The 18,217-nt window shown below is 46.1% G+C and overlaps 1 protein-coding gene across 3 annotated transcripts in view; it reads left to right on the top strand.

The window, feature by feature from the left end:
• Stn1 (STN1, CST complex subunit) overlaps positions 1 to 18,217 on the top strand; it is a 39,434-nt gene that overhangs the window by 6,995 nt on the left and 14,222 nt on the right. For 2 of the 3 annotated variants that reach the window (XM_013348133.2, XM_013348131.2), the window contains exons 2-5: positions 4,468 to 4,563; positions 9,504 to 9,572; positions 16,659 to 16,826; positions 17,623 to 17,746. In XM_013348133.2, coding sequence (XP_013203587.1) covers positions 4,512 to 4,563; positions 9,504 to 9,572; positions 16,659 to 16,826; positions 17,623 to 17,746 — 413 coding nt within the window. In that variant the 5' untranslated portion in view covers positions 4,468 to 4,511. The remainder of the gene's footprint in view (positions 1 to 4,467; positions 4,564 to 9,503; positions 9,573 to 16,658; positions 16,827 to 17,622; positions 17,747 to 18,217) is intronic. The other variant, XM_013348132.2, reaches the window with a different exon arrangement.

The raw sequence follows: 18,217 nt of genomic DNA, 5'->3' as shown, positions 1-18,217 counted from the left end.
AAAAAAAAAAAAAAAAAAAAGACTAGCTTGGTCTGCTACAGAAGACACCAGTTCTAAAACCAAGACAAGAGGGGTGTGATGTATTCCTCTATCCCAGCACTTGAAAGGTTGCAGAGGCAGGCAGGTCAATGTGGGTTTAAGGCCAAAAAATAAAAATAAATAAACCAAATTTAAAACAAGCAAACAAAACGCCTGTGACTCCATAAAATTTAGAAATATTTAATGACAAAGAATATCTACAACAAAATAGCGAAGGTTAACAATAGCAATAACAAAAACAAAACGGGAAACAAAAGTGTTCTGAATTAATGAATTTGCTTGCCCTTTGTCCTTGGTCCTGGCGCAGAACCTTGTCTATGGAATTTCCTGAGTGTAGGAGTGTCTTTGTTACTGGAGGTGGGAGCCACACCTTAGTTTATTCTGATGAAAGTGTTATCTTGGGCTGCAAGTTGAAGAATGACCTATCTGTTCCCAACCTTGTGAATGGAGGGCTGGAAATCAAAGTGAGACCCTATCAGCCTGACCCCCAGGAGGTTGAGGTCATTCCATTCATTCATGTGACCGTGAATCAGTGGGACCCAGACAATGAAAACCCACTATAACCTGATTGTTTAGACTTGAATGAGCGTCCCTGGTTAGTTAACTATACTCTGTCTGAGGGTGATGTGTCCCGGGAGTCTCTGAACCCTCCACACCTTCCTCTGTTCTTTCTTTATTTGTCTGACTCTGATTTGTGGCCTTTGCTATAAAATTGTGATCTTGAAGTCTGACACCCTCCTGAGTTTTAGCTAATTATCAAAGCTGAAGGAGGCACAGAAGTAGCTTTGTAACTAGCCAGACAGGATTCCCGCAGAGCCTGAGGCTAGGAGAGAGTGCCCTAAACCGGTGAAACCCAACTGGCTACCCTTTGGTTTGCCTTATAAGATACCATCTCCATAAATCTGAGCTTTGGGTTTGGCTGGTGGAACTGTGGAGGTTGTGATATTTAGGTGGATGGTTTATTTGTTTGCTCATTTGTTCTATTCATTAAAAACTTTGCTTGTGCCAGGTGGTGGTGATGCATGCCTTTAATTCCAGCACTCGGGAGGCAGAGGCAGGCGGATCTCTTTGAGTTTGAGGCCAGCCTGGTCTACAGAGCAAGTTCCAGGACAGACTCTAAAGCTACACAGACAAAACCTGCCTCAAAACCACAAACAAACAAAACCCTCTTTGCTTGGGTGTGCAGGATACCCTCCCTGTAAGAGAGTATTTTACTATGTAACCCTGCCTGACCTGGTTGATACTCATCATGTAGACCAGGCTGGCTTTGAACATTTCTGATTTTGTTTCTTGAGTACTTTTTGTGGGGGAAGAGGTAGAGACAGGGTTTCTCTGTGTATCCTTAGCTGTCCTAGACTCACTCTATAAACCAGGCTGGCCTTGAAACTCAGAGAGCTACCAGCTTCCTACTTCCCAAGTGCTGGAATTAAAGGTGTGGGCCACCACCAACTGACTTATGAAAAAACTTTTTAAAGACAGAAAACAGGCAATATCTTCCTGGGGTTGTGGATGTTTGTGTACAGTGGCTTAAAATCTAAACCAAATTTGCCAATGACCCTGGCATTGTAAACCTTCACAGTTTGGCTTCCTTTTCTTGAGAGTCTGAGCACACAGGAGCTCTTGGATGTAGCACAGATACCCTGGATCTCCTAGGCCCCTGAGCTACGTGAAAAGGCTGGAACATGAGGTTGGGGTAAGCCAGTGCATCTCTGTTTGATCATTTCTTCTCTTAGCTCACTGAGTTTTTGTTTCTTTCCTCCTCAGTGGACAGCGCAGCCACCTAGAGCCCATTAGCTGCAGAAGAGAGCTCTCTGTGGTGGAAGGAAGTGGGTCTCTCTTCCTTTCCCGTGTCGTAAGCCATCTTGTAGAGGCCTAACTTCTTACTCTGTGGTTCATGTCTTAATATGCTTTGAGAAGTTTCCTCTGAGTTTTTAAGCAGTGTGTTTCTTCCTCGGCGAGTTTCCTCAGAGTTCCCTTCCTCACACACCCCCCCTCCCCATGCAAACCATCTGTTCTTTGTTTGTTTTTGTAGCCCTCTATTGTTCTGTGATGCTTTCAAGAGTTCCTCTGCCGAGTCCTTTGGGAGTAGAAGGGTTTTTTCAGCCTCAAGTGACTGCTCTTGAAAATGAGCCATTGTTAGTCCCCAAGGTATACAGTTATGAGGTCCATATTTATCCTTTTTCAAGGAAGTATAGTGTATTCTCAAGTGAAAACCTATTCAGATTTTTACTGTTGCCAGATGTCGTTTGTCGCATGAGGATTGTTGACCTGGGGACGCTGGCTTGTGCATTAGTCTAGTCTTACTGCCTTGGAAACAGAGACTTCTGTCCTGCCTCTCTCCCCATCTTAAAGGTCAGAATATTCCAGGTATTGACGTAGATCCACGTCATGCCCCGTTAGCCGATGCGTTTGTGAATGGGAGCAGCTCTCCTTCAGGGGTGACGCTGTCACCTGGGCTTCATGGGGCCTTGTCAACATCAGCTTCAGCCCTTCTGGGTTGCCCTAAGGATAGACTCCCATTCTCCGATTCATCTTTAGAAGTACACCCCCCCCAAAAAAAGAGGTGCCAGCTTTGGATTGAGTTTGCTGTGCTTCTTTCTCTAAGCCACCCCTACTTTCCTAGTGTGCCTCTCTGACAGGCTCAAAGGTGGCTTGTCCAGTCAGCCCATTCCCATACCCTGTTTTCAAGGGAGTCCAGAGAACCGCTGGTCAGTAGTGGTCAGTGAAAAGGTCAAGCCACAGTCTCCTAACAGATTGAAATCCAGAGGTTCTGACCTGCTGTGATGGGAGGAAAGAGTGGCCAAATTGGGAACTCCTCACAGCTAAAAGCTAGGTCCCACCCCTCAAAGCTGGAGAGTAGTCCCCATCCTACAGGGAAAAAAAAACCCTAGATCAGGTCACAGAATCCCACCAGTCCCTGAGCTTGCTCAAGATCAAGCCATCCTGGAAAGCTTCCCATCAGAGCAGAGGCAGCTACCTCCTGGGTTTTCCCTCCCAATGCATCTCTTGTGTGAGGTTTGCTGTGCAGTATGACGTTGTAGTATTCCTTGGCTCCCAGCTGCCAGGAAACCTTTCTCTTCTTAGCTGTAACACACAAATACCTGAAGCAGTCGTGGCTTCTTTGTTTACAACCCATATATTTACTTACAAAGGAAAAGGCCTTTTGGAAATGCAGATGTGGAGCGTAGAGAGGTGGCCTGGTGTTTAAGAGTACTTGCTGCTCTTTTAGAGAATTCAGATTTGGTCCCTAGCAGCCAGTTGCCCACTGCCTCTAACTTCACCTCCGAGGAATGTGACACCTTCTTCTATGGGTATCCTCATCCACATCCACACATATAAATAGCAACAACAACAACAAATCTTTAAAAATAATGTATTACCTTCAAAAATAGAATAAATGAACGTGTATATGTCATTTGCATCTGAAAGTGAAGAATGCAGGCAGTATGGGAGGTTGAAAGCAGAGAGGCTACTACTTGGGAGCCAGCAGTGTGACAGGTTATGTGCAGAGCTCCGCACGGGAACTTGAGTAGGACTTGGAGGCTTTGAAGCTCCAGGAAGCCCTGGGAATGAAAGCTGGAATCAGGAGCTTGTGACTTCTGGAAGGCCCCAGGTCTGTGCTCCTAGGCCCGGGGAGAAAAGCTGCTGGGTGTCGGTGGCAGCTTCCCTCTCAGGTCTCTGCGCTGGCGGAAGCTTGTCTCCCCGCAACTGGATAGCCTGGGTTTTGCAAACAGTGTTTTAAGAAGTTCTCGAGCTGTGGTCGGCTAGCCCCGGTGGGCAGTGCTTTATCTTCTCCTCACTGGTTCGTAGAAGCGATGACTCGTTTCTTAGAAAAGTTCTGGTTAAAACCATGGGGCTGGAGAGGGGGCTCAGAGGTTAAAGCCGTTGCTCTTGCAGAGATCCCTGATTTGAGTCCCAGCACCCACATGGTAGCTTACAGCCATCCATACCCCAGTTCCCAGGGATCCAATAGTGTACTGCATACATGCAGGAAAACATTCATACATATAAAGTAAAATAAATAAATCTAAAAAGCTTTTTTGAAAAAAGCCATAGCTTCCTTTGTAGTCACTCAGATGCTTCAGTGTGCTGATGCCATCGGGTGATAGCGATGCTCCGGCCCTGTGAGCCTTAGTCAACGAAGCACAATTCCTATTCACAGTGGAAAGGGCATTAACCAGCCCGAGTGGGTGACCCTGCTTTTCCCTGTTGCTCTAGTTCAGGCTCTCAAGAGCCTAGTTTTCTGCTTCTGCTCCCTGGAAAGACCACTTAACTTCTTGGAGCCTGTCATGTGCCCAGGACTGACTCTTAAGGCTGGAATTTGGACACCCAGCATGCCACTGACTTGTGACACCCTATGCCCAAGAGACATTTACTGCAAGAAAATGTGGCTGTGTGTTATCTGAACTGCTTCCTCTTGACTTTTAGGTATATATTTTTACAATGGCCATCCAATAAGACGGGTGGATATCATGGGAACTGTCGTTGGCGTGAGAGAGAAGGATGCTTTATACAGCTATGCAGGTAAGAGCAATCGCCTCTGAAACTGAGTTTATATAGTTAGTCCCCACTCAGCTGAAAGTTGAAGTTTGAGCCTCCCTCATGTTTGCAAGCAGCCGGGGGCCTCACAAAACCAGCGCTCTGTGGAGAGGCTCTTAGAGTTCCGTGTCTGGGTGAAGTAAATGAGGCCACAGGTAAGAAGGAAACTGGTGAAGCTGCCAGGTGCCGGCTGCAGCAGGGTAGGGTCACTGATGGTCAGAGAAGACACCTGACACCTAGAACCCAGCTGTGCAGAGCCATGGGCAGGACTGCGTTTAGAGTGAGCGATCCCTTTGAAAAGAGGCCCAGTAAATGTAAAAATAGACCTATTTAGAAGAGGGTAAAAATCATTTTTAAAAGATTTATATTCAGAACAGTCAGGGGAGTTAGAAAAAAGAACCCTGTTTTTCACTCAAGATGTGATTATCTGTTCTCGGACTTGGCCTGTTCCTCATGATGAAAGCTAAAACAGGGCCTCTGGATTTTGGACACAAAAGACTTGCTAGCACCTGCTTTACTGTGGTGTGTCTTGCAGCGGGGGTGGGGGCACGAAAGTGTTAATGTAAATATCTTTTTCTAAAAGACTTTATTTTTAATTATTTGTATATGTGAGTGTGTGTGGTTGTGTTCACGTGAGTCCAGGTGCCTGAGGAGGCAAGAAGAGGGTGTCAGATTTCTGCCCTCCAACAACAAGTTGGGGTTAGAAGCTGTGAGCCACCCAGTGTGGGTGCTGGGAGCTGGGACCGAATTCTGCTACCCTGGAGAGCAGGAAGGGCTTGGAACTCTTGAGCCATCTCTTCAACCCCAATGCAAGCGTCTTAATTTGTCACATCATCACATTCGCTGAGCATCTCCAACATGCTCAGACCTAGGAGGCCGTGGTAGATGTTTGGAGTGAAGTGTGATTTGATTCGCAGACCTTTGCCCTGATTGACATCATCACCTTTGGTGGCATTGCCTGTGGATTGCTTTCTTGCTGTACATGTTGAACTTTATGTCCAAGAATGTTTGGTTGACATTGTCAGTATTGTTGCATCTCTCCAACATCTACCATCTCCAACACTCACAAGGACGGTGACTGTCCTTGTGCTTATAAAAGAACATTTGAGATGAAATCTCTCTCTCTCTCTCTCTCTCTCTCTCTCTCTGTGTGTGTGTGTGTGTGTGTGTGTGTCTCTCTCTCTGTCTCTCTGTGTGCGTGTGTGTTTTAGATCTTGCCAGGCATCCCTTTCCTGACTCTCTCCAAGACAACTCAGCAAGTAGGTGCTATGCTCCTGCTGCAGTATACCCAGCTGTGGGCAAGTGCATTGTCCATAGTACAATACAGTACTTCTCTCCAAGTCCCAGGGATGACATCATCATGTCTTTCAGTTACAAAGCACTTTTTACGTTCATCATTTCTTATTATTCTCCCCATTTTGTTTAGAAATAGGAAGAACAAGTGTTTCCATTTTGTGGTTGAGAAAACCATGAGTCACTCAGCTCTCTTAGGTTCTCTTTGGACGGCTAACTGGCCCCACTGTGACTGTTGTCTGTGTAGCGCTCACATAGCTTTTCTCGCCCACATTGCCGCATTTCTCCAGGCTCCCTGACCCCAGTCATCTGGGGTTGATATTCTCAGATCAGGTATAGGAAACTGGTGGGGATTTCAGTTCTGGCTTGGGAATTGAGTCTGCTTTAGGCTTGTGACATAAAGGGATTCACTTAACTCACTTCTGCCCCACAGAAACATCGCAGGTGCTAGGTTTGGCTCTTCCCTAAGCAGCCTTTCCCTCAAGTGGGTGTTGTGAGAGCATGACACATCTGTGGGCTGCAGGAAAACAGCAATGTGGAAGTACTTAAGAGCAGAAGGCTTTGGCGCTTCAGTTCTCGGGTGGCTCGTTGGAACCGAGAGCCACTTTTCTCCCTGCCATCCACAGGCCCGGCATGGCTCTCCTTGTGCTCTGACTCGCTGCAGGCATGTCCTGTGGCGTCTCTGCCCACACTGAGTCATCCCGTAGCACACTGGGGAAGGATGTGGTGTAGCTTTGCAGTGCTTCTCCTCTTCCAGGTCGCTTGGCAGCAGGCCTCAGGAGCCATGCTACATGAGCAGTTACAAGCCAGAGAAGTTGGGGTTTGGTGGCAGTACCCGTAGAACACAGAGCCCCTGGCAGCAATTTAAGCTCTGATGTGGCTCTCGAGAGGCTCAAGGTAGGCCAGGATAACCTCACATCCTCTAGAACAAATGTTCACTCACTTGCTGTTGGTCTTGCTTCCAATATAAATAAACATTTTCAGCCAGCTGCCGTGGTTCCTGCCTGTAATCCCAGCACTCATGCGGCTGAGGCAAAGGATTGCTGTAGATCTGAGACCAGCTGGGGCTACGTAGTGAGTCCAAGCCAGCTACAGAGTAAAACCCTGCCTCTTTTTGTTTTTGAAATTTATCTAACAGTTAATGTTGGAAGGAGGCTATAGTTGGTTCCTGGCTACTCAGCCTGGAAATAATCACACAGGTGGGGGGTGGTGGCGGGGAGGAGGCGGAAATCCTCAATCAATCAATCAATAAATAAATAAATAAAAAGAAACTGTATTATTTAAAACATTGCTTGGTCCATTAGCTCTAACTTCTTATTGGCTAACTCTTACATCTGAATTTAACCCATCTCCATTAATCTGTGTATCGTCACATAGCTGTGGCTTCCCAGCAAAATTTCAGCGTGTCTGTCTCCAGCAGAGGCTCCATGGCTTCTCTCTGACTCTGCCTCCTTTCTCCCAGCATTCAGTTTAGTTTTCCTCACCTACCTCTGTTCTGCCCTGCTCTGCTATAGGCTCAAAGCAGTTCTTTATTAACCAATGGTATTCACAGCATACAGAGGGAAATCTCACATCAAGTTAATGTTCACGCTGATTGTAGGTGTCTTCTCCCATACTTCAAAAGATTCTGCTACTAGACATTTAATATCTTAAAATCATTTCTCTTGAAATATACTGTTTTATATATATATATTATATGTATATATATGATTTATAAGGTATATATGGGGCTTTGTGTTTTACAGTGAAGCGTGTGTATCTTTCAACAGTGAGGACCGAGGTCTTCATTAGTTTCCTATGCTATGCTGTTGCAGTTTATTTAGCCGACTACATATTTGTAAACATTATGTTGCTCCTATTTCCAGTGCTACAAGCACTGCTTAAGTGAGCAGCGTCATTCAAGATGTAGATACCTGTGCGCCTGTTCTGTCTTTCTCTGTGGCATAATTTACTAGAAGTCATTGCCAAGTCAAAGGGTGTGTGCTCTTAAAAATCTGACGCATACTTCCAGCCTTGCTGTTTTGAAATGGGCTGCTGATGTATAACCCAACTCATAGCCAATGAGGGTATTGGTATTTTCTTACTTGTTTTTGTATTGGAGATTGAACCCAGAGCCTCATGCATGGCAGGTACGTGATGTACGACTGAGCCATATCCTTACCCTGGATATCAGTGTTTTTAACTGTCAGTCTAGCAGTTGAGAAATTATTTAAACGTGATTTTTTTTTCCATGGCAATTACTGGATTTAGCATACTGACATTTATTTATTTGCCTTGCACGTTTTCCATGCATTGCACATCCCCTTCCTTTGGTTCTACTTCTCTTGTGGTCTTGGTACTTTTCTCACTAGTTGGTAGGAAATCTAGATATTAAAGCAGTAACCGTGAGGGATTGGAAAAGTTGCTACCTGTTATTGGTTTTAGGTCAGCAAATATATCAAGCTTTGTGTCTTTTTTCTCCAGTTCTAAATCCAGAGCTTAAAGACAGTCCCCATATCCACTCCTCACACCGTTCACCTATTTTCTATTAGCAGAATGGACTGATTCACTGTGCGGGTAGCCTAATCTTCTTCCTGCATTCACTGTGCGGGTAGCCTAATCTTCTTCCTGCATTGACTGTGCGGATAGCCTAATCTCCTTCCTGCATTGATTTAAGCCGACAATAAGACATTTCCTCCTCCTAGTCTATGTTGTGTAGGCCTTTACAACAATCTGCTTTTTTCTCTTTGCTTTGATCGTGAGGCCCACTTCTCTGTGCTTAGCAACCTACGTTTGGAGTTTGTCAGAATTCAGGCATGGAGAAGATCCTGCCTTCCCTCAGCAAAGATCTCCAAGTTCCTTTGCAGTCACAAATCCAAGTCTCATGGAAATTGTTTGATTCTTTTTTTTTTCCTTTTGGCATTATAAATAAAATAAACCAGACCAGTTCTATTTTTGTGGCCAGGGTATAATTTTTTTCTGTTATGAAGATAAAGTTGTGTCCTTCTGGGATGAGCTTGATCATCCTCATACCCCTGTAGAGGCCAGGACCGGGCAGAAGCCTTTCCACAAAGAAGCCTCTGTGGAATGTGAACCACTTTGCCTAGGCAGTGAGAGAGCTAGTTAGAGTAGAGGTGACAGAAGGCTGAGCTGGAGTGCCCGTGCCTCCAACCACAGAGCACGGCTACTTTCTTGTTTTAGAGAGAGAGGAGAAAGGCAGGTTATGGATGTGGGCACTCGCTCGCTTCCTGAGGATGCACCGCTACCAGACCAGCTAAGGTTCAGCACTGCCATTGTGGTAGGCTGAGGGAAACACTGCCGGGGCTTACAGGGAAGCAGTTCCTACTGGTGTGCAGTGAAAGGTTGCTCCTGACGGCAGAGGGAGAGTTTTTGCTTTGTTTTTTTCTTTTTATTAATTACATTTTTCATTTATTTTACATCCTGACCGCAGTTCCTCCCTCCTCTTCTTCCATTTGTCCTTCCTCCCCGCCTCTCTCCTCCCTTCCATCCACTCTGAGGTAGAGTTTTTTAAGAGAGTTGCTCCACTAGGCTGTTGGAGCTGTCATCTTTCAGGATGGCTGAATGCAATGAGGACATGCGGATTGACCAGCACGCCCAAGTCTCTCACCTACCTGTTGATGCTTCTCTTTCAGTGGATGACGCCACTGGAGTTATAAACTGCACCTGCTGGAAAAGGCCGAGCAGTACTGAGTCTCCACCAGGTAATTAGACTCGCCACATTTCTTTGATTGTCCGAGAAACAAACGATTTTGCTCAAGGGAACTAACTCATCAAACAACTGCCAGTGTTTTCACACTAAGTTACTGATAGGTTACATTGTGACCCTGGCGCACTGTCCCCAGAGCTTTGGCTGGTGGTTGCATTGGTGGCCCTGGCACACTGTCCCCAAAGCTTTGGCTGGTGGTTGTGTTGATGGCCCTGGCACACTGTCCCCAGAGCTTTGGCTGGTGGTTGCGTTGGTGGCCCTGACACACTGTCCACAGAGCTTTGGCTTGTGGTTGTGTTGGTGGCCCTGACACACTGTCCCCAGAGCTCTGCTGCTCTGGAACCTGGTGCCATAGAGGGAAAGGGCAATTGCTTCTCTCCTACCTGCTTGGTCATAATTTTCTCCTAAGCATAGGGCATGAGACAGGATCCCTGGAATTTCTACAGTACAGTTTACCTCAAATATTTTGCAAGTCAAGATATTATTGTCTAATGACACATCTGTTCAAAATCCTTGACCAAAGATTTTGAAGATTGTGTCTCCAACATGGTTGCCATGACACAGATTTTCTGAAAACTCCATCATGCTCAAACAAGCAGGAATCCAAAGTTTGTGAGGATGGGGCTAGGATTCCTTTGGAAGTTAATGTAAATCTCAAAATTGTATTCTGAACACATTGACTAACCAGAGCATTTGGAATTACATGAATATATTTTTATGATGCTTGGGGTGTGTGTGTGTGTGTGTGTGTGTGTGTGTGTGTGTGTGTGTGTGTGTTGCCAGGGTTAAAATCTAGGGCCTTTAAATATGCTGGGCAAATATTCTTGCCATGAATTTATAGACCTGAGCCCTCTTGGGTAATTTTTTTAGGTTTATTTATCTTTTGTGTATGGGTGTTTTACCTGTATGTGTATCTCTGTAGCACATGCATGCAGTGCCTACAGAGGCCAGAAGAGGGTGTTGTGTCCTCTGGAACTAGAGTTACAAAGGACTGTAAGCTACCATGTTGGTGCTTGGAACCCAACCTGGGTCCTCTGCAAGAGCAGAAAGTGCTCTTAACCACTGAGCCATATCTCCGGCCCCTTAAGTAACTCTTAAAGTTCTCTTGCAGAGAACTCATGTTCAGTTCCCAGCACCCAAGTGCTGACTCGCAGCCATTCATAACTCCAGTTCCGGGGGATCCAAAGCCCTCTTCTGTTTTCCCCAGGCACCAGGCATGTATGTAATCCATACAAATTCATTCAGGCATTAGTACACATAAGAAAATTTTTTTTTTTAAATTAGGTTTTTCAAGACAAGATCTGTGTAGCCCTGGCTGTCCTAGAACTCATTATGCAGACCAGGCTGGCCTTGATCCTGGAGACCCACCTGCCTCTGTCTCCCAAGTGCTGGGATTAAAGGTGTGCACCACCACCTAGCATAAGATTAATTTTTAAAAAAAATTGAGTTCATAATAACTGAAAGGCATTAGGCAGTGTTAGTGGTCATTTTAGGCTCTGAGGAGTCGCAGGTACTGACACTCTTCTTTGCTCTGTTTTGTAACGTACACGGAATAGTGGTGTTCGTGTGGGTTTGCCGAGTTTCTCGCTCCAGTGTCTGTTGATCTGTGCTGTATGTTGCAGGAATGTCTAAGCTTATGAGTTTCCTCTTTGCTTTTGCTGTCCTCTGTCGGAGTCCCAGCATGCCTTCGGCTGTGCTGGCGAATGGCTTTGTTTAGTTGCCCAGGGTCTATTTAGGAATGAACTAGTTTTGTATAACTTTAGCATTCCTCCTTCTCCTGGTCTGAGAACATCTAAGTCCTTGGCTCTGCTTTGCTTGGGAGACATTATAGGTAGACTTAAGGCAAGAGATAAACCTGTAAGACAATCAGATAGTGGGCTTCTTGAACAGTTTAGATTACTTATCTTAGTCTGTGGTTATGCCAACTACTTTTCTAACTGCTGTGACTACATGCCTGACAAGGGGAACGTCTGGGGGGTGGGGTATGTTTTCACTCTGTAGCCCTGGCTGGCTTCAGCTCACTGTGTAGGCCAGCTTTAAACTCATAGAGATCCTCTTGCCTCTGCCTTCTCATTGTTAGGATTAAATGTGAGTGCCACCACGCACAGTCTAAAGGAAATATTGTGTTTCAGCACACAGTTTGTCAGGGAAGGCGCGGAGGCGGGTGAATGATGCCCCTGGCCACACTGCATCTGCAGGAAGCAGAGGCAGACGCATACCACCATCTTCTCACGGGCTCCTTTCTGTTTGTATTCAGTTGGGGATCCCAGCCTGGGGGATGGTAGAGCTCACATTCAGGGTGGCTTCCTTCATGGGTTAAACCTTTCTGGAGACATCCTCATAGACACACCCAGAATGTTTGTCTATGGGGATTCTACATCCAGTCTAGTGACTCTGAAGATTAGCCACCACAGTGCTGTTACACAGAATACGCAGGCAGGTAACTTATTACAAACTTTATTTCTCAGTCCTGGAGGTTGGAAATCCAAGATTAAGTACAGACGGGTCTCATGCCTGGAAGAGGCCGGTCTCCACCTGAAAGATGGCTCCTTGAATGTTGCTTCCTCTGGAGCATTCCCCCAAGGGCAAAAGAACAAAAAGGGAGAAGCCAGCCCGTGCAGTTTACAGTAGTATTGACTCTTCCACACCGCCCTTCTGCTCTGAATAGCCCCCCTTCAGCCACCCCCTGACACTGTTGTATTGTTGCTATGGTCTGAATGAGTGTCTCTCAAAGGTCCATGTAAAGGCTTAGTCCCCAGGGGTGGCAAAAATGGACAATAGTGTAGACGTAGAAGAGATGGGAACTAATGTGAAGTCCTAGGTTGTTAGGGACATGGCGTCAGAAAGGGTTATGGTACCCTGCCCTAGTCTCTTCTTGCTTCCTGGCTCAGTGTGTGACTTTCACTGTGACACACTCTCCTGCCATGGCACGCTGCTCTCATCACAAACCATGGAGATGACCCAGCATTTGAAAGCCTAAAACTATGAGCCAAATACAGCTCTTTATTCCGTAAACGGTCTGAATCAGTGTCTCATTACCGTGATGGAGTGCTGACCAGTACAGTTTGGGATATGGTTTCTGGGGTAGCAAACCATTCAAACCACTGGAGCGTTAGTAGTCGTTAGCGCGTTTACAGCTCCGCTCAGTCTCTAATCAGAAGGTGAATTATCCAGCCACACCTGAGCTTCACGGAGGCTGGGCAGACTTGCTGTAAAGGGCAGATGGTAAATATTTCCTGTTTTGTAGGTATGATCTGCCTCCACTACTCGACACTGCCATTTTAGCACCAAGTGGCCATGGATGATACACGGGCAATCAGACATGGCTCTGTCCCAATAAAACCCTAAACAGGCTGTAGATTGATTTGGTTTGTAATTTAGACATTGTTTTTGTTTTCTAAATTAACTTTTTTTGGGGGGAATAGGGTCTCACTATATAGCTGGCCTCAAACTCGCATTAAACCCTCTGCCTCCCCTGTGTTGGGATCAAAGGTTTGTGCTACCACATCCAGGTTAATTGACTCTTTTTAAAGAAGTGACGTGATCAGGAACACCGTGTAAATTCCTGCACTTGTAATAGTGATGTTTTGGATCAACAGAGTGGCTGTTAATACTGAACACACCAAGAGGAGGATGCTTTCAAGTTGGGAAGCAGATGAACCATCTTCATTCAAAAGCAAGGATAAAGAAAATGGTAGCTGGGCGGTGGTGGCACACGCCTTTAATTCTAGCATTCGGGAGTCAGAGGCAGACGGATCTTTGTGAGTTTGAGGCCAGCCTGGTCTATAGAGCGAGTTCTAGGACAGCCAGAGTAAGCGTGCCAGGCAGGAGGCAGCCTAGAAAGGGTCCTTGTCATGCCACACGTAAAGTAGTATTTTTAAATTGCTCCCAACTCACTCATTCTCTCCTTTAATTTAATTGCCCCAAGTTTAAAAGCTTTCCATTGGAAGGTGACCAAAAAAGACAATTTTTAAAAACAAAAAAAAGTTTGAGTCAAAATTATGTTTCAGTCAATTAATAAAGACTATAACGTGAACTTCTGTGAATGTTACATTGAATGTACCATTTGCACTTAACTTATGAGCAAAGTAAGAAAGCTTGGTCCTCACTATTAGAGAGTTATCTTCGGGATGGAATAGATTACTAAAGGGAAGTTCTGTCAGACTCCAGCCGTCTCATTACAGTCTCTAAATTACACACTGGAGCCTTCTTTCATCAATTTGGCTCACTCTTTAAATGAAAGCTGGGCCTCAGATCAACCACCAGCCTGATGTCAGTGGGGCCACACGCGCTACTTATAATCCCGTGTGACGTCTGCATGTTGGTAGTGTTGGTAGTGAGGTTTATAAATACCCTTAAACGTCAGGGTGAGTAGAAGAGGGCCTGGAGACAGGAACATGGCGAGAGCAGCAGTCTTGTGTATTTTCAGAAGAAACCCACTGAGCCAAACATTGCTTTGCCCCTAGTTTCCAAGGTGTGGGTTGCCTCATGCGCACAGTTCTTTGGGCTCGCTGTGATGCTATGGGCCTTGGTCCAACAAGTGTGTTCTAGGGCTGCTACACATTACAGAACCATGACTGTCGAAGCTGCAGTTGGTCAGAAAGCAGAAAATTCCATCAAAAGGTCAAATGAGAGATCACTTCTCTACCGAGACTGAACCAGCACTTAACAGATGTCTTTTCAGGTAGGGAGTAATATCTAGAAAGAGTTGGCCATGATTCCTATCCTGCAGCTTACACAGGGAAACTTGAAGAAGACATATTGTATTTTTATCCCAATGAACATGCTATGTTCTTATAAGTCCCAGCTGCTGGGTTCCTGGAAACAGTTGGCAGCAACAAGAGGAGTGGATTCAAAAATCAAGATTTTTTTTTTTTTTTGGTTTTTTTTGAGACAGGGTTTCTCTGTGGTTTTGGAGCCTGTCCTGGAACTAGCTTTTGTAGACCAGGCTGGTCTCGAACTCGCAGAGATCCACCTGCCTCTGCCTCCCGAGTGCTGGGATTAAAGGCGGTGCGCCACCACCGCCCGGCTAAAAAAAAAATCAAGATTTTTTTTTTTAAACTCTTTTTTTTGTTGTTGTTTTTGTTTTTCGAGACAGGGTGTCTCTTTAGCTTTGGATCCTGTCCTGGCACTCGCTCTGTAGACCAGGCTGGCCTCAAATTCACAGAGATCCGCCTGCCCCTGCCTCCCGAGTGCTGGGATTAAAGGCGTGCGCCACCACCGCCCAGCGATTTTTTTAAACTCTTATGCAACAGAAGGAACTCAAATAAATGTTTGAGGCCATGGACAGTATGCGTGATGGGCACCATGCACATAGTCTACTTCAAGTTTACATGAAGCCAACAGTGCAGGCTTATCAGCAACAAAACATGCATGAAGTCTATCATCTCGTATAAAAACAGCCAGCTCAGTGTCTGGGACAAACCAGTAACCCCAACATTTGGGAGATAGAGGCAGGAGGATCAGAAGTTCAAACTCACCCTTGCTATGTATCGAGTTCCAGACAAGGGTACATAAGACCCCAATAAAGAAAACATCAAAAACAGTACATGGTTTCTTTTGCTGTTTGTTTTAATTTACCTTAGTGGTTTGGTTTTGTTTTTAAACAGGGTCTCTTGAAATCCAGCCAGTCTTGAATTCACAGCATTGCTGAGCCTGGCCTTGAACTCCTGATCCTCCAGTAGTGCGGGGATCACACCGGACGCCAATACTCCCAGTTCTTTTTGCCCAGTTCTTGACAGAATTGGGCTTTGCTTGGGCTATCCAGGTTGTTATAACAGGTTCACAAGGGAGCTGAGAGCATGCGTGTTTTGCCAGTGATGTGTGTGAATGGAGGGTGAGGTTGTTCTGGCAAACATTGTAAAAAGTCACAGGTTGCAAACTCAGTGGAAGTCCCCAAAGAAAATAATTGTCTAGAGAGCTCAGTCATCTGTTGTCACAAATAGCACAGGCGTCACTTCCTCTGTCCATGGTATGCAAAGTTGAGCCATGCACGAGAGCCGTGTGTGTGTGTCTGTGTGTGTGTGTCTGTGTATCTCTGTGTGTATGTGTCTGTGTGTGTGTCTGTGTGTGTGTGTCTGTGTGTGTGTGTCTGTGTGTGTGTCTGTGTGTTTCTGTGTGTATGTGTCTGTGTGTGTGTGTCTGTGTGTGTGTGTCTGTGTGCATGTGAGCACATATGTGCATGCGTGTGTGCAGCAGTAGACTGCCATTACCCTCATTTCCTTGATTGATTTCATTGAGGAGAGGGGGACATCAGAGTGGAGAAGCAGCATGACCAGGGAGGTGTCACAACAGCTAGGAGCCCAGCAGAGATGCAAGTCAGGCTTCTCTGCCTACAGATGCTGCCCTCCATGCTGTACCTGCCCCATGCAGATGATACAAATCAAAGTGAAAAGCCACTAAAAGGGAAGAAACATGCAGCTATATAATGCCATATCATGGCGGGGCTTCTATTGTATGGAAGACTGAGTAATTCTCTGCACTCAGAAGGCTAAAGCTGGGGTAGAGGGTTCAAGATCATCAGGGGTTGCATAGCAAGGCCACATTTCAAAAACAAAAGCTACAACAAATTGCGGAGTTGGGTAGCTTCTGTTGACACATGGCTGGGATTACAGCAGACAGACAGAACGCTGGGTCTCTACTTAGCTGCTCTGATACCCTCTGAGGCAGGCAGCAGGCGATATATAGTGTGACCACAGTCTCCACAGCCACACACTGCACTTCAACCAGCAACCTTCCTTGTTAACTGGCTGTTTATTTCAGACAAGTTGCTTGATGTCTCTGTGGCACAAGTCTTTCTTCTGAAATAGAGCTAGCAGAAGGGAGCAGTTGTGCAACTTGGTTGTGCTGGTGTATTGTACAGTCCGTAGAAGAGAACCTGTACAGCCACAGTTCAGGTGTGCTGGTGTATTATACAGTCCGTAAAGAACACCTGTACACCCTCACGTTCAGGTAGACTGGTGTGTTGTACAGTCTGTAGATCACAGCAACTCACCAGGAGACCACACTTACAGGGATGCTGTGTCCGTACCGTGGAGGGACACTTGCTTACACCTTTCTTCTCTTTTCCTGGCCCCAACAGACCCAGCTGCTCCAAGCTCTGCAAGAGAGCTAAGCATGACCTCACAGCTTAAGAAACTGCAGGAGACCATTGAGCAGAAAACCAAGATAGAAATTGGGGACGTTATCCATGTCAGAGGCTATGTGCGCATGTTCAGAGAACAGCGAGAGATCAGTGCCACCCTTTACTGTAAGCACGGGGAGTTTCTGCCAAGTGAGCTGCTCTTCTGGGTGTGTGCTCTGTGAATGCTTCTTTAGTTCCAGACTGGCAAAGATTTACATCTAGTGGGGAAGTTGTGTTTAGCATGCTGTTTTTAGGAGAGCAGCACTTTTAAATCTTATTTTGAAGAATGTTAATTAGAAGTAAATTGGGAAAGAATGAATTATGGACTCTATGAAGATGGCGAGTTTATCTGGACAGCGCCGCCGTTTCTGAAGTACTTTGAAATTCTAAATGTCAGTCCATTAGGGCAGAGTGTTCCAGTTCTTCAAAAGGATGGAAATGTCTTGAACACCATTAAGCCCATTAACTCTAATGAAAATAGCTAATTAGAAATAGTCCCGAATCACCCCCTTTGCACTGTGCTGTCTGGTTTTCAGCGGGAAAAGCTCAAAAGCAGCCAGGCATGGGTGACGCACACCTTTAACTCCAGCACACAGGAGACAGAGGCAGGCAGATCTCCATGCATTTGAGGCCAGCCTGGTGTACATAATGAGTTACAGGCTAGCCAGGGCTACATACAGAGGCTCTAGCTTAAGTAAATATAAATTTCAAGGACTGGCCATGTATCAGCATAACACAACTCGCTGATGACAGTCCTGTCTCCACCCCAGATGTGCCTGTCACACTGTAGGCATTGACTTCTCTCTTAAGGGATGGCTGGGGCCTGTCCTGCGACCCCAGACTACTGTCCTATGGGTGATTTGGTCGTGGAAGGAAGTGCTCCCAGTGTTCCTTCTGTGGCATCTTGTTCTTGGGTTGGTAGATAAGGTGGACGATCCAGTGTGGAATATTCAGACTGCGAGGATGCTCGAGCTGCCAATGCTCTACAGGAGAGTGTACGACCAGCCCTTCCGCAGCCCAGCCCTAACTGAGGAAGAACCACCCGAGTAAGTCTCCATGTCCCCACTTGAGAACATGACGGCTACAGGGAAGTCTAGCAGTAGGAGGCAGACGCTGGGGTGATGGCACAGATCCTCAGATACCCACCTGAGTACGGGAGGCTCCAGTCCTCTCTGCTCCAGCTTCCTCTCCTGCAGAGCAGTGGTGACTACAGCATAGAGGCTGTAGGGTGTGAGGGACACAAGGGCGTTATAATTAGACTTACTATAGGAATAGGGGGAGCCCGGATGAATACTGGATGGCAGCTGAAACTTCTCCAAATCAGAGGAAAACTCTAAACTCACAGATTCAAGAAGCTTAGCAAACCCTGAGGTGAGAACCATGGAGAAAACTGCACCAAGGATTTTCACAGTCAAAATACTGTGCCACGGGGGACCACGACCCCATCCTGCAGCTCCCATCATAAAACAACAACATGCCACGGGGGACCACGACCCCGATCCTGCAGCTCCCACCAT

The sequence above is a fragment of the Microtus ochrogaster genome, chromosome 8 (genome assembly GCF_000317375.1).
Source record: "Microtus ochrogaster isolate Prairie Vole_2 chromosome 8, MicOch1.0, whole genome shotgun sequence".
Classification (NCBI taxonomy): Eukaryota; Metazoa; Chordata; class Mammalia; order Rodentia; family Cricetidae; genus Microtus; species Microtus ochrogaster.
This window is presented reverse-complemented; position numbering and strand designations above follow the sequence as displayed.